This window comes from Coenobita brevimanus, chromosome 62 (genome assembly GCF_032717465.1).
Source record: "Coenobita brevimanus isolate Jiangsu-jjx chromosome 62, ASM3271746v2, whole genome shotgun sequence".
In the NCBI taxonomy this organism is placed as follows: Eukaryota; Metazoa; Arthropoda; class Malacostraca; order Decapoda; family Coenobitidae; genus Coenobita; species Coenobita brevimanus.
The window spans coordinates 31913626-31929925 of NC_137015.1; the positions used below are offsets into that span (position 1 = coordinate 31913626).

Sequence of the window (16300 nt, forward strand, 5' to 3'; positions counted from 1 at the left end):
CTAACAAGGCATATGGGCCTGATGGAGTCCCTCCTGTTGTCCTCAAGAACTGTGCTTCAGTGCTTACATCCTGCCTAGATAAACTTTTTTGCCTTTGTCTGTCAACTTGTACCTTTCCTTCTTGCTGGAAGTTTGCTCTCAATCAGCCAGTCCCAAAGATGGGTGACCATTCAGAACCCTCTAACTATTGTTCAATTGCTTTAACATCCTGTATCTCGAAAGTTTTCGAGTCAATTCTTAATAAAAAAAATTTTTTTAAAGCACTTTTCCTGTCGAAACCTTCTTTCTGATCGTCAGTATGGGTTTCGTCAGGGATGCTCCACTGGCGATCTTCTCACATACCTTTCAGACTCCTGATCATCCTCCTTTCGGGACTTTGGCGAAAGCTTTGCCACTGCACTTGACATCTCAAACGGCTTTCAATTGAGTCTGGCATAAATCTTTAATTTCCAAACTGCCCTCTTATGGTTTCCATCCTTCTATCTGTGCCTTCATCTATAGCTTCCTCTCTGGTTGTTCTATAGCTGCTGTTGTAGACAGCCATTGTTCTTCTTTTAGATCTATCAATAGTGGTGTTCCTCAGGGCTCTGTCCTATCACCTACTCTCTTCCTTTTATTCTTCAATGACCTTCTAAGCTGTACATCTAACCCTATCCACTCATATGCTGATGATTCCACCCTTCACCTTTCCATTCGGTTCCCGCAACTCCCATCTCAGCAGTTACTTCAACAAACAAGGGATGAGGCTATGGCACACCTAATGTCTAACTTGGCTCGTATCTCTGACTGGGGTAAAAAATAATCTGATTGTTTTTAATGCATCTAAGACTCAGTTTTTACACCTATCAACCCAACACAAACTTCCACAGGAGTACCCACTAAGGTTTAATAATATCCAGCTCAATCCTGCATCATCCTTGAACATGCTTGGGGTTTCATTCACTCAGGACTTATCTTGGAAAGATCATATTGCATCTCTTGTAAAATCTGCTTCCAAGAGATCAGGTGTGCTAAGCTGACACTTTACCCCTGCACAGTTGTTGACTTTATACACGGGTTTTATTCGCCCCTGTTTAGAGTACAATTCTCATGTGTGGGGAGGCTCCCCACATACAGCTCTTCTCAATAGGGTGGAGTCAAAGGCTTTTTGTCCCATCAACTCTCCTCCTCTTACTGGCTCCTTTCAACCTCTGTCTCTTCGCTGCACTGTTGCATCTTTATCTCTTTTCTATCACTACTTCAATGGTCACTGCTCCTCTGAACTGTCTGCTTGCATCCCTCCACCTCTATGATGGGTGCTATGCACCCATCTAGCAACAAACTTTCATCCCTTTTCTGTCCAACTCTCTAATGCAAGAGTTAACTGTTACTCCCTGTCCATCATTTATGCAACAGGTCAACTCTGGAACTGTCTTCCTCTGTCTGTATTTCCTACTTCTTATGATCTCCAGTCTTTCAAACGCAGTATGTCCAGGCATCTCGAAATGAACGGATCTTGAATCTGGCACTCTTTTGTATTGTTTTTATTTTTTCTTGGAAGAAACAGTATTGCAGGCTCTGGCCTTTGGTTCCTTCTTTCTTGGGAAAAAAAAAAAAAAAAAAAAGTTATACAGATGCACTATGACGAGGATGTGAAATAAGTTGCAAAAGGGCAAAGTTATGAGACAAGTTAGTATAAAATGGGTATACAGTGATCCCTTGGCTATACAGTTTTCATTATTACTACACGATGAAAAAATGCTCTCCTGCCATTATCATTTTTTGACTAAAAAACATCATTATTGTGCACCAGAGATGGTTTCTGTTGACAATGATAGTACAGTATCTGTGCTTTCTTATGGCTTTGGGGGCTTGAAAGATGAGGTCCTACTTAACCCCTTAACTGCGGGCCGTCACTTTCGTGATGCTTGGGAGCAAGGAATCATACCGCGGGGCGTCGCTTTTGTGATTCTGTGTAATTTTGAATTCACCCGGGCTTCCAAGTGGGGGCTTGTATCATCTATCAGTACTGCCGATGTCCAACACTAGTCAGCACTCCTAATCTCATCTGTACTCCCATCCATTGTTGACAATTTAGCCATTTCTCCCCGTTCTTGACTCCCTTCCCTACCCCCCCTCCATTACCCTATCCTCTCGCCTGCCCGGCCATGCTACGCTAAGTAAATCTTCCCTGGAATTTTTCACTGATTTCATCCATTGAAATAAGCCCTATGTCGTATTCTTATACCAAATAATATATACAAGAAAGAAATAAGGTAAGTGAGAGTGCCATACACCTGGAATTGGCTAATTATCACCTGACAACACCTCACGTGCACTCGTTCGCTAATTTTCGCTGTTTTTTTCCCCTTGAAATATGCCATATAATCTATTTTCGTAATAAATATACATGTAAGGAGGGAAGGGAGAAGCCTAAGTGATATTTACATTCACCTGGAACTACCTAATTTATAATGTATTGTCTAGATTTCCTGCCAATCATATCAGTGCTACACAAAGCTGTTTCAAGATTTAACATTGGCAGCTCTGATTATATATCTCCTAAGTAGGCCTCTAATCTAGTTTCGTAATAAATATACATGTAAGGAGGGAAGGGAGAAGCCTAAGTGATATTTACATTCACCTGGAACTACCAAATTTATAATGTATTGTCTAGATTTCCTGCCAATCATATCAGTGCTAAACTTAGCTGTTTCAAGAGCTACGTTGGTAGTGCTGAATAACCCTCAAGTAGGCCTCAACCCGAGCCGGCCCTCCTAGCAGTTCTCTCTCAGATTCCGAAGAGGAGGTATGGCTCATCCTCTTGCTGACTTCAGGGCCTTTTTTCACCCCCATGCAAGGGCCCTGTGACCTTTACCCCCTACTAAACCTCGTGTGGAAAGAGGTAAAGGGCTGACAATTGATAAAAGAGTGACTACGATCTTTCTATTGAGTAAAACAGTGCAAGTGGAACTGTAAATAATGTGTAAATAATGTGTAAACAGCAAGTGAAAGTAATGAATGTAAATATACGTGAACAATGGAAAATAGTTTTATAAGTTACTTCAAGTGACAGTGCATAACACAGTGTAAATAAAATAGAAATGTAAATAACGTAAATAAAATAGAGAACGTAAATAGAAATGTAAATGAGTAGTATTATAAGAATACGAGTATATACCCTAGGAGTAATGAAAGTGAAAGTTTCACTCTAGCATGTCTGAATACTATGAGTTATGAGAGTGAAGATGAAAGTGACATTCACTCTCAATGCCAGTATACAGGACGAGAAAGTGAATGCTACGTATTTTACTGAAAGAAATTGAATCCCTACAGTGGCAATAAACTAATACTACTGAAGGAAACTTATGGATAAAGACTGTAGATATATATAAGTGTTATGTAGTTACAGAAATATAAAGTGTGAGGGGTTTTATGAATAATAAATGACAGCGTACCAAGAGCGAACTAGCGGAAGTGCGGCGGTCAGACGCGCTCATAATTTTCATTGCTTTCACAGTGATTTTTTTTTTTGGAGTATGGTTCCCAAACTACTTGAAAATCATAGAGTAGTATTTATAGTGTTTATATCTGGCTGTGGTAATCATATTACGGGTTGTCGGGAACTGTAAAGTGGAGACTTCGTTACCCAACTTCAGAGGTCTCCACAAGTCCTATGGTAACTGACGAAGGCTCAACAAACATTCCAGGAGAAAGCTGAAGGTATGTGCCATAAGCATATATAATTTTAATATTCTAGGACTAATAACTGATTTTTGGCAAATATTTTTTGAGAGTCTGTCGGAGCCCGAATAACCCCGCGGCACACGCAAAACATCGGTAAACATGCCCGCGGTGTAGGGGTTAAGGAGTTAATCCCTGCTATCTCTCCACCCCTTAGCCTAAGAACCCCTTATCTTAAGCCCATCTTAAGTCTCTTTATGGCATGTGATTCTTCCCTACTGTGTCCTTGTCAAAACTTTCTACTAAATTAACTATGCCTATGTGTGTTTCTGATACTTATCATAACAATCTGTATGTATGAGTACTTAGTTGGTTTATGAGTGGGGTGCCCAATACCAATTGGGATATACCGTATCCCATAGGCTCTTTGCTCTTGTTTTCATCTACTAGGCTCAGTACCAATTAAGTGCTGTAACCATGGGATCACTGTACTTTACATTTTTAGTACTAGAATATGATAATGTACTTATTTATTTTCAAACATGAGATCGAAAACCCACCTCTGGGGGGACCATTGTTTAAAACGGACTATCGGTTTTAATGGACCTGGCTTTCTCAAAATTAGTATGTTATGGCAAGGATCTACTGTACACTCAACCCTCAGCTATCTGCGCTATAACCGAAACCGTGATAGCCGAATTGAAGAACTTATGGTAATAATTCTAACTGGTGCCATGACCTCAATATTTACCCCTAAGACACTCTTTTTGTACCACATATTAACATAGTCTAAAAATGAGCATACCCCTCACAGTTGATTCACTGATGTTATATTTCTTCGCCACACTTCGCTTGGTCTACCATTGTCTATACGTTTCACTATTTCCAGTTTATCCGCATAGCTTAGGTTCTTCCTCTTCTTTATTTCCCTGCCGGGTGCCGCAGCGTTACATTGGGTGATGGTAGGGGGATGGGGAGGGGGTACATTGGCCATGGCCATATCACAAAAAAGGTTACTGTTCACGGTCTGAGGGTGCGCATTTGAATGGTTTGGCAGTCGTGAGACTTGGTCGGGCAACCAATCAGCACTCGGCTGGTGCTGACGTCAGACAACCAATCATGAAGTGAATCTTTTACTGGCTGGGCAGAGCACCAAAGCCAGGCCTTTTTTAAATTTTCGAACATTTCTGGTGCGCGATAACAGGCATTTAGTGCGTGGTAAAGGTATTTGGGTAGTTTTTTATATAGGTGTGATAGCCAGATATGCTATAGCAGAACCCGTGATAACCAAAGGTTGAGTGTACTTTTGTTTGGTCTACTGAACACTGTAGCTGGTCACTTAAATATATTACAATGAATGAGCAGGTGCACTGTTATAGTGCAGCATCCAGGTTTTGTTTGCCCATGACTCAAGCCTCTTCCTTCTCGCTGCCTCCCTCAAATGCTTTACAACATCCGATTAAAACTCTTTACTGACTGTCTGACCATGTGGAACAAACTCATGATGAATGATGCCCTTCAAAAAAAAAAAAAAAAAAAAAAAAAAAAAAAAAAAAGGATGATCAACATCACCTTCACATTTGACCAACTCTAAGTGTGCTTTTTTAGTTGAGTTGACGATGCTCCAACCCACTTTGATGACTACCTTTTTGTTTCAGCATCACAGCTGTACACTCATGTTTCATCACCTGTCATGACTTTTTCAGAAAGCTTCATTTTTCCCAATTTGAAACAGAATTTCATGCAAACACATTGCTCTTTAAGATCCTTCATTGTTCAAATTGCAACAAATCACCACACATTCACTCAACTGTGTGTACCTTGACGACTAACTGATGTGGTGTGATGCAGCTAGTGTTAGACAAGAGCTCAAAGTTGGTAGTACAGTGCACAATGCTCCGGTCGCAATCATGATATGGCTCCTAGTTGGTGCGCTATTTAAAAAGTCTGGTTTCTTTTTGGATAGACTTCATAAGTATCATAATTGATAGCTAAGCCATAGTTGTTTGCCCGCTAAATTTCATTATGACGCAATGACACAATGAAACGTCATCATCACTGACTCGTCAACATCTAAACATGGTGCACACATATTCATCGGCGATTACTTCCAGCTCTATATTTTCCTGAGTTTAGGGATATAATTTTTAGATGAGCTATATTTTACAATATACTGTCTTAAACAGAAATTATTGCACATACAGTCCATTCGCTTAATATGTGAGTATCTACAATGCGAAATGCCTAATGTGTGATTGGGGGGGATGGTGATAAATTAAATAACTGGTAACGTGCAAGTTGGTCTTCAGAACACAAAATCAGAGGGGCAAAGTGAGCCAAATCCAGTGTCACGCCGCACAGTGTGACCTACCCTTGTAGAACATGAGGAAGTGATACGGGTCATGACGTCGGTGCACCATGTGACGCAGCAAGCATCCGTGCAGCTTCTCTCAGCTGAGCCTAGGCAACTTCACACGGCATATACAGTCCTCTCCTTTACATAAAGACTCCCCCCCCCCCCACGATGGAGTCAGGCAATGTGGAGGAAGCTGGCGCCGGAGCACCATAACTGCCTTGCCGTCTTGGAAGCCCATCTCTTCAAGTCAAGGAAGCATTTTCTGCATTGATTTTAAGGTAAGAGGCTATTGTGTGGGTTATACTAAATGTGTACATGTGTTTAACCCCTTAACCGCGGGGCGTCACTTTCGTGACGCTTGGGAGCAAGGGATCATACCGCAGGGCGTCGCTTTTGTGATTCTGTGTTATTTTGAATTCACCCGGGCTTCCAAGTGGGAGCTTGTATCATCTATCAGTACTGCCAATGTCCAACACTAGTCAGCACTCCTAATCTCATCTGTACTCCCATCCATTGTTGACAATTTAGCCATTTCTTCCCATTCTTGACTCCCCTCTCTACCCCCCCTCCATTACACTATCCTCTCGCCTGCCCGGCCGTGCTACACTAAGTAAATCTTCCCTGGAATTTTTCACTGATTTCATCCATTGAAATAAGCCCTATGCCCTATTCTTATACCAAATAATATATACAAGAAAGAAATACGGTAAGTGAGAGTGCCATACACTTGGAATTGGCTAATTATCACCTGACAACACCTCACGTGCACTCGTTCGCTAATTTTCGCTGTTTACTTCCCCTTGAAATATGCCATATAATCTATTTTCGTAATAAATACAGTAACCCCTCCAATATCCGGATCAATAGAGCCATAGGCAGGTCCGGATAGTGGTCCTGTCCGGATATTGGGCCCCAGCTTATGGACTAGTACTTATGGACCCTAACTCTGAAAAACACCTATACAACTCCCTCTGGACATGCATTGCACCTATTTAAGACCCAAATCACACCAATAAGGGACATAAAAGACTGAAATAAATGCAAAAGAACCATAAAATGAGGTTTTAGAGGTGAGTTTATACAATATTAAACATTCTGGGTACTTACAAGTCCCTTGGTCTTGGACTGGTTTGAACCGCCAGTTTGCAGTCCACAGTTAATCCTCTGCACTCTAAATTCTAATTTCTTAACACTGCACACCACTGTAAATTCCTGTGTGTTCTAGTGGCAAGGTATTGCAGTTTATTCACTGTTTATTCACAAAAAACAAGCACCTGTGGCTTGCACTGTTATGAGTATCTGCTCTCCATCGGAGTTAAGCTGTGACTGTTGATGTTGGTGGGGTAACAGAGTTGCCAGATCGCAACAGCCACATTACCAATCTCCTCAACTTTCATTGTCAAATATAACTTTTCATTACCAAATTCGTAAAGCTAGCATATATTCTTCACTAATTATATATACAAGTGGAAATACATGTAATCACTCTCCTTATAACTAACACCATGTTGATTATTTTCACACTATGTAGGGTAGCAGATTAATCAGAGAGAGCAAACAATCCACCATCTCCATCCTGTGTATCCTCATACATGTGAAAATTCCATTTGGTAATGCATTATTCTAATGCATTGCCAAACGAATTTTTCATTACCAAATTGGCCCACACTTGGTAATGAAAAATACCAAATGGCAACCTGACAGGGGAGGGGGGAGGGGGGAGGGGGAGGAAGGAAGGGGTGAAGGGACCATGGTGTAACAGCTGTTTGGCGCCAGGCGGGAATTTCAAATTATGGGAGGGAAAAAAGGCAGATTTTTTTCGAATTTTTTGCAGTTTTTGGCCCATTTTGGGAATGTTGGATCCCAGGAGGATTATGTCCGGTTAGTGGGGATGTTCGGATAGTGGGCGTTCGGATATTAGAGGGATTACTGTATACATATAAGGAGGGAAGGGAGAAGCCTAAGTGATATTTACATTCACCTGGAACTACCTAATTTATAATGTATTGTCTAGATTTCCTGCCAATCATTTCAGTGAAATACATAGCTGTTTCAAGAGCTACGTTGGTAGTACTGAATAACCCCTAAGTAGGCCTCAACCCGGGCCGGCCCTCCTTTATCAGTTCTCTCTCATCTTCCGAAGAGGAGGTACGGCTCATCCTCTTGCTGACTTCAGGGCCTTTTTTCACCCCCATGCAAAGGACCCTGTGACCTTTACCCCCTACTAAACCTCGTGTGGAAAGAGGTAAAGGGCTGACAATTGATAAAAGAGTGACTACGATCTTTCTATTGAGTAAAACAGTGCAAGTGGAATTGTAAATAATGTGTAAACAGCAAGTGAAAGTAATGAATGTAAATATACGTGAACAATGGAAAATAGTTTTATAAGTTACTTCAAGTGACAGTGCATAACACAGTGTAAATAAAATAGAAATGTAAATAACGTAAATAAAATAGAGAACGTAAATAGAAATGTAAATGAGTAGTATTATAAGAATACGAGTATATACCCTAGGAGTAATGAAAGTGAAAATTTCACTATAGCATGTCTGAATACTATGAGTTATGAGAGTGAAGATGAAAGTGACATTCACTCTCAATGCCAGTATACAGGACGAGAAAGTGAATGCTACGTATTTTACTGAAAGAAATTGAATCCCTACAGTGACAATAAACTAATACTACTGAAGGAAACTTATGGATAAAGACTGTAGATATATATAAGTGTTATATAGTAATAGAAATATAAAGTGTGAGGGGTTTTATGAATAATAAATGACAGCGTACCAAGAGCGAACTAGCGCAAGTGCGGCGGTCATACACACTCATAATTTTCATTGCTTTCACAGTGTTTTTTTTTTTGGAGTATGGATCCCAAACTACTTGAAAATCATAGAGTAGTGTTTATAGTGTTAATATCTGGCTGTGGTAATCATATTACGGGTTGTCGGGAAGTGTAAAGTGGAGACTTCGTTACCCAACTTCAGAGGTCTCCACAAGTCCTACGGTAACTGACGAAGGCTCAACAAACATTCCAGCAGAAAGCTGAAGGTATGTGCCATAAGCATATATAATTTTAATATTCTAGGACTAATAACTGATTTTTGGCAAATATTTTTTGAGAGTCTGTCGGAGCCCGAATAACCCCGCGGCACACGCAAAACATCGGTAAACATGCCCGCGGTGTAGGGGTTAATGTTCCATAATATATATAGGCAAAATGACAGACTTGGGGCCAAAGGGGTTACTTTTGAGGCAGCCACTCCACAAATTAGAATTTTTCCCATAAGGTATGTAAAATGTAAATCGCTACACTTCTAGAGAGTGAAGTCTTCTGCTGCCCTATTTCTTTCATCTTAAGTGAATGGACTGTTCATACTCTTGGCAGCATTCAACAGCTTCCCACTCACTTCATATATTTTTGTCAGCTTCCTCATTCCTAGTCTATCTATTCTTGTCATTTATATACTTTCCCCAGATCTATGAAGGAGGGACACAACTTCCTTCCTTATGAAGTCATTTAGGATTTCAGAGTTTGTACTGTACATAAAAGTACAGTACCCAGTGTGTAATTTAGCATGTTAGTGTGAAAATTATTATCCATATTGTTTTACTCACTTTCATTGTACCATTTCAGTTGCTTAGTTTAGAAACCTCTCTCTCTCTCACCTGGTCAGTGACAGCTTGATGATCAGAAAGTAGAAACCTCTCTCTCTCTCTTACCTGGTCAGTGACAGCTTGATGATCAAAAAGAGCAGCTGTGGGAGGCGAACAAGCTCTAATGAAGTGCCGAGGAATGCTGAAGTGATGACATAGTTGACAAATAATGCTCCATTGTCAGCCAGGAAGACACATTCCCAGCGGAACGACGTGTTTTTCTGGAACACCCATTGTACCAGAGCTTGAGCACTGTGAATGAAAGGGTTGACAGCATCACTGCATTAGTCTGAAAAATACAGGATGCCACAAACACTTTTAACTATATGCTACCTTACTTCTGGAACATCTAGAAAGTTGAATAAAGCTGCTTACAACACAAATGACAAAACAGGACTGTTAACAAACCCTTCCTCTAGCTGACTCCACCGTAAATATATTTGGGTTCTAACTGACATATTCAAAGGTCATCTCCCCCACCGAGACAATGGACTTACCAGCTGTTTGAACTCTGATGCAGTGGAAAGATTCACAAAATGGAGAGATGGATTGGAGCACATGAGTTTGAGAGTACCTATCTATCTATCTATTGCCAGACGCCTCAATCCCGTTCAGGGTGGTCACAAACAAATCGCCTCCACGTCGCCCTGTCCCCCGCCATTTCACCGCCCTGCTCCCAACTCACACCCCCCTCTCTCATATACCTCTCCACCTCATCCCTCTATCTCATCCTTGGCCTCCTCCTCCCTCTCCCCCACTCCACCTCATTCACATACACTCTCTTCGTCAGTCTCTCACCCTCAATCCTCTTCCACATGGCCAAACCACCTCAGTGTACTCCTCATAATGCTTCCTATCACATCCACATCCACACCACAACGCTCTTTTACATCCTCATTTGTCAGCCTGTCTCTCCATGTGACTCCACAGGATCCTCTTAAATAACTCATTTCCACTGCTTTCACTCTTGATTTGTGCCCTTCCAACAACGTCCAAGCTTCACTTCCATACGTTAGAGTTGGTATCACAATACTGTCATATGGTAAATTTTTCACTTCCATGCTCACTTCCCTGTTTCTTATCTCTGCTTTCAAGGAACCAGCAACCTTTCTTCCCTGCTGTACCCTTTCAAGCACTTCACCCTCCAAACCTCCATCCTTACTCATCACACTACCCAAGTACTTAAATGTACTCACATTTTCCAATTCCTATTTCAACCCAACCTTCAAAGAGAAAAATTCACTCAGTTCACCAGCCACATGCACTGCAGCCTTAGCACCATCATACATACTCTTCACAGCATTCAACAACTTCCCATCTACTCCATATATTCTTAATACTTTCCACAATCCTTGTCTATCCACCCTGACATATGCTTTCTCCAAATCCAGGAAAGCCGTATACAACTTCTTTCCCTTCTCTAGACACTTTTCCACTAAAGATCTAAGAATGAGTATCTGATCTACATGACCTCTTCTCTTCCTAAAGCCTCCCTGTTCTCCAACTAATTCCTCTGTTATTTCCCTAACTCTGTCAATAAGTATCCTAACATACACTTTTCCTATTACACTAAGAAGACAAATGCCCCTATGATTACCACACACTTCTTTTTCCCCTTTCCTTTGTCTATCTATCTATCTATTGCCAGACACCTCAATCCCGTTTGGGGTGGCCACAAACAAATCACCTCCAAGTCGCCCTGTCCCCCGCCATTTCACTGCCCTGCTCCCAACTCACACCCCCCTCTCTCATATACCTCTCCACCCCATCCCTCCATCTCATCCTCGGCCTCCCCCTCCCTCTTCCCCCCTCCACCTCACTCACATACACTCTCTTCGTCAGTCTTTCACCCTCCATCCTCTCCACATGGCCAAACCACCTCAGTGTGTTCCTCATAACGCTTCCTATCACATCCACATCCACACCACAACGCTCCTTTATATCCTCATTCGTCAGCCTGTCTCTCCACGTGACTGCACAGGCTCCTCTTAAATAACTCATTTCCACTGCTCTCACTCTTGACTTAGTGTCCTTCCAACAATGTCCAAGCTTCACTTCAGTACGTTAGAGTTGGTATCACAATACTGTCATGTAGTAACTTTTTCACTTCCATGCTCACTTCCCTGTTTCTTATCACTGCTTTCAAAGAACCAGCAACCTTTCTTCCCTGCTGTACCCTTTCAAGCACTTCACCCTCCAAACCTCCATCCTTACTCATCACACTACCCAAATACTTAAACGTACTCACATTTTCCAATTCCTCACCATCCAACCTCGCTGTACATTCACTAACTTCACCTCTCTCAAAGACCATCACTTTACTCTTCCCTACATTCACCTTTAGGTTCTGTTTCTTACACACTCTCTCAAACTCCTCCACCAAGCCTTGCAGCTCCCCTTCGTCTTCACTCAACAACACAGTATCATCTGCAAACAGCTGTACAGGGAGTTTCCAAACACTATCCTCTCTCACCAGGGCCACTCCAACATCCACTACCCTACCTTGTACCTCTTTTATTACCCCATCCATGTACAGATTGAACAACCATAGAGACATGACACATCCCTGTTTCAAACCAACTTTCAAAGAGAAAAATTCACTTAGTTCACCATCCACACGCACTGCAGCCTTCGCACCATCATACACACTCTTCACAGCATTCAACAACTTCCCATCTACTCCATATATTCTTAACACTTTCCACAATCCTTGTCTATCCACCCTGTCATATGCTTTCTCCAAATCCAGGAAAGTCGCATACAACTTCTTTCCCTTCTCTAGAAACTTTTCCACTAAAGATCTAAGAATGAATATCTGATCTACACAACCTCTTCCTTTCCTAAAGCCTCCCTGTTCTTCTCCAACTAATTTCTCTGTTCTTTCTCTAACTCTGTCTATAAGTATCCTACCATACACTTTTCCTATTATACTAAGAAGACAAATGCCCCTATGATTACCACACACTTCCTTTTCCCCTTTTCCTTTGTACAAGGGAATAATTATACCTGACTTCCAATCCTCCGGAACTCTACCTTCCTCCCAGGCCAATCTGCACATCTTCCACATCCATTCTACTACTATCTCTCCCCCATGCTTCAGCATTTCACCACACACTCCATCAATTCCTGGGGCTTTCCCCGATTTAACTTTCTTCAATGCTTCCACAACTTCTATCCTACTGATTTCTTCCTGTCTTCTCACCTCCCTCCTTCTCCCAGCCATTCCCCAACCACTTATACTCGCATTACTTCCATCCTCTACGTTCAACAATTCCTTAAAGCGTTCTCTCCATCTGCTCACTTTTTCTCCCTTCTCCACTAGTAATCTACCATTTTTATCTTTCACTCTCCTGCTAACTTCACTTCCACCCTGTCTTACTCTTTTCACTTCTCTCCAGAACATTTTCTTACAGTCCCTCCACTTTACACTCAAATTCCTTCCAAATTCCTCATCCACTCTCTTCTTACTCTCTCTTACAAATCTTTTCACCTCTCTCTTTCTTTCCACATATAACTCTCTCTTCCGCCTCTCAACTTCTTCCATGCCCCTATTTCTCATCCATTCATTGTATGCTTTCTTCTTTTGTGCCACAGCCTGTTTCACCTCTTCAGTCCACCACGCTGTTCCTTGCACCCCCCTCCGTCTTCTCTTCCTTCCACACACCACATCACATGCTGCACATATTTCTTCTGTAAATATCTTACACACACCTTCCACGTCTCCCATCTGCTCCAATTCATAGTTGCCCAATCGTTCCTCCATTTCTCTCTTATACTCTGCCTTTTTCTCATCCTCTTGTAACCTTTCCACTCTCCTTGCAACTACCCCTTCCTCTTGTCTTTCCCTTCTTCTATTCCTCCATCTTACTTGCATTCTAATTCTGGCCACCACCAAGTAGTGGTCAGAAAGTCCACTCCCCCAACCTCTATACACTCTTGCATCCTTTACACATCTTCGCATCCTTTCATCCACACACACATAATCAATCATTGCCTTCCTTTCATTCAGTTCACCACCCACCCTTCTCATCACTCACCATGTATACCTGTGGATCATTTTATGCCTGAAGAGGGTATTGGCTATCAACAACCCCCTCCCAGCACAAATGTCCACTAACGCACTCCCATTCTCATCTATCTCAGCAGGCACACCCCACTCACCAACTATTCCATCCACCTTCACATTCCCACTTTACCATTCATATCACCAATCAAAAACACTCTCTCATTCCTTCCAAACTTTTCCATGCACACTTCCACATTTGTCCAGAACTCTTCTCTCACTCTTCTAGCACGATCTTGCGTTGGCGCATACACACATACAATCGCCCACATTTGTATTCCAAAACTTTCAACCTTACCCACACAATCCTTGACCCAACTGATCCATACTCTCTTATGTTCTTCTTCCATCTTTTACTCACAACTATACACACTCCTTCTTTTGCCCTCTCATTCTCACCTACTCCTGCACATATACCCCATCCATACTCCCATTCTCTCACCCTCTCACCTCTCCATTTAGTTTCAGTTATTCCACATACATCAACTTTCGCACCCTCAAGCACCTGGACAATCTCTCTTTCACCTCATCATTCACACCTCTTACATTCCATGTTCCCATTACCAAGTCCTCTGCCCGGTCCTTGGTCGTCATCTTTTGGTCAGTCCTTGTCCGAGGCTTCTTGTTCGTCTTTTTAGTTAGTTGTGTTCCGGGGAGGGGCACTAACCCTCCGCCAACTCTTTTAGTTGCCTTGTACAACAAGCAGGGATACTGGGGGAGTATTCTTGAAAAAAAAAACCTACCCCCCAGGGGGGGCTGGTGGTGGTAATATCAATGAAAAGGGAGTGTGGCCATGAGCAGTTTGCCACTAGGGTATGGGAAGTAACTCCAACCTTCCACAGTGTTTGTGGTAAGTTGGGGCATAAGAGATGTAGTGATATTAGGGGTACTGTGGTATGTAAAATAATGCTGACTATGTGAATGAGGTATGTCGGAAAAAGTATGTAGAGATTGTCAGGTGTGAAGGGACTGACTGATCTTGCTAGTAAGTCTTAAGGGTGTGTGGAGGAGTACTGTCATTTGGGGGATATGTGCTGGAGGTGGGGCCAGGGGAAAGAGTGGTTAAAGGAAGTGCAAGGAGCTGATGTCTCTCCTACCATTAAGGGACTTCTCCCTCTGTGCTAGGGGATCTTTTTTTTGTGGCATTGTTAGGAATGTTATGCTGTATGGTGGTGAGTCCTAGGGAGTAAAGGAAAAGTATATGTCATAAATGCAAACATACAGAAATGACAATGATTAGATGGATGTGTAGTGCATCCTTGAATACAAGGTCTGGGGGGGGGGGGTTTAGATTTGTGGCTGAAGAGCTGAGAAGATGGATGGGACTTGAACTGAATATATTGGTGTTAAGATGAGGAGGGGTAGACTGATCAGGACGGAGTTTGACAAATGGGTCCGGAGGATGAGAAGTGTGAACATCGGGGGAATGACTGAGTGAGGCAAAAAAAAAAAAAAAAAAAAAAAAAAAAAAGACATGTTAAGAGGTCAGAAACAGTGACCTCAGGGATATGGAACTGAACAGGAAGGCTGTCAGAGACTGAGCAGACCAAGGCCAATACATGAAGCGGGATGGAGCTTTTATAAATTATACAAATGCTATGAATGATCCTGCTGTCCCTCTCTCCCAATAGAAAAAGAGAGAGAGTGAGAGAGAGAGATGTATCCCTTGTGACAGCTGCACTGAGGCCAAAACTGCCTGCATGAGCTCTGTGTAAACACCATCTTGGCAAGTGATTAGGGCAAGATATGCAAATGTCTTGTGTACTTCCTTTTTTACTGAATTTTCTTTAATTGTTTTCTTTCATAGCCCTTAGATATGACTCGAGAATGAATATGGAACAGGAACAGAAGTAGGAGGAGGAGGAGGAGGAGGAAAGGAATCAGGAAAGGAGAAAAGAGGATGAGCAAAAGTTCGACAAGACTTGAGAGGGGGAAAGGAATGAGATGAATAAATCTGTGGTCTGTCAATGTGAGGTTTCATAATGGAAAAAAACATATAGTATCACTTTGTAACCAGGACTGGCTGTGTACTGTACTGGTTTGCATGGTACCCTGAATTTAACAAATGACTGCACAAACTGGTTACTGTGTGAACACATAAACACAGTACTTTTAGAATAAATACATTGTTTAGACACTCGTACTTGTTATAAACATTCATAGTTTTATTTTATGTCCTTTGTTGGCAAATTACTTACATATTTATGAGTTCTGGGTGGCAACTGGTATGCATCTTCACTATCTCTTTAAAAACTTATGGATAAAATAGCTTAGAAATCCAACAAACTCAATATTTGACAAATGTCACAGGTACATATACCCATCAGATATCTGGGTGCACCTGTACTGCACCATCACTGATGGCAGATGCCAGCTCTGGTGCATGATACTGATTTTATTTTTTTTCTGAAAAATGTGCGATAATGACAGGAGTGCTGATTTTCATCTTGCAGTGAAAACAAAAACTGCTATAACCAAGGATGCAATGACCAAGGAATCACTGTACACAAAAAATGGTCCTGTCGCCATGTTGAACAATAAATCAGCGTTGTATGGGTTTC

General features: G+C 41.8%; 1 protein-coding gene across 1 annotated transcript in view; it reads right to left on the reverse strand.

Moving 5' to 3' along the window:
• The window catches only part of LOC145404026 (mechanosensitive cation channel TMEM63B-like), a 188992-nt gene that overhangs the window by 34043 nt on the left and 138649 nt on the right, over positions 1-16300 (reverse strand). Inside the window, exon 9 of the mRNA XM_080275629.1 lies at positions 9743-9928. Within this exon, the coding sequence (XP_080131755.1) occupies positions 9743-9928 (186 nt within the window). The remainder of the gene's footprint in view (positions 1-9742; positions 9929-16300) is intronic.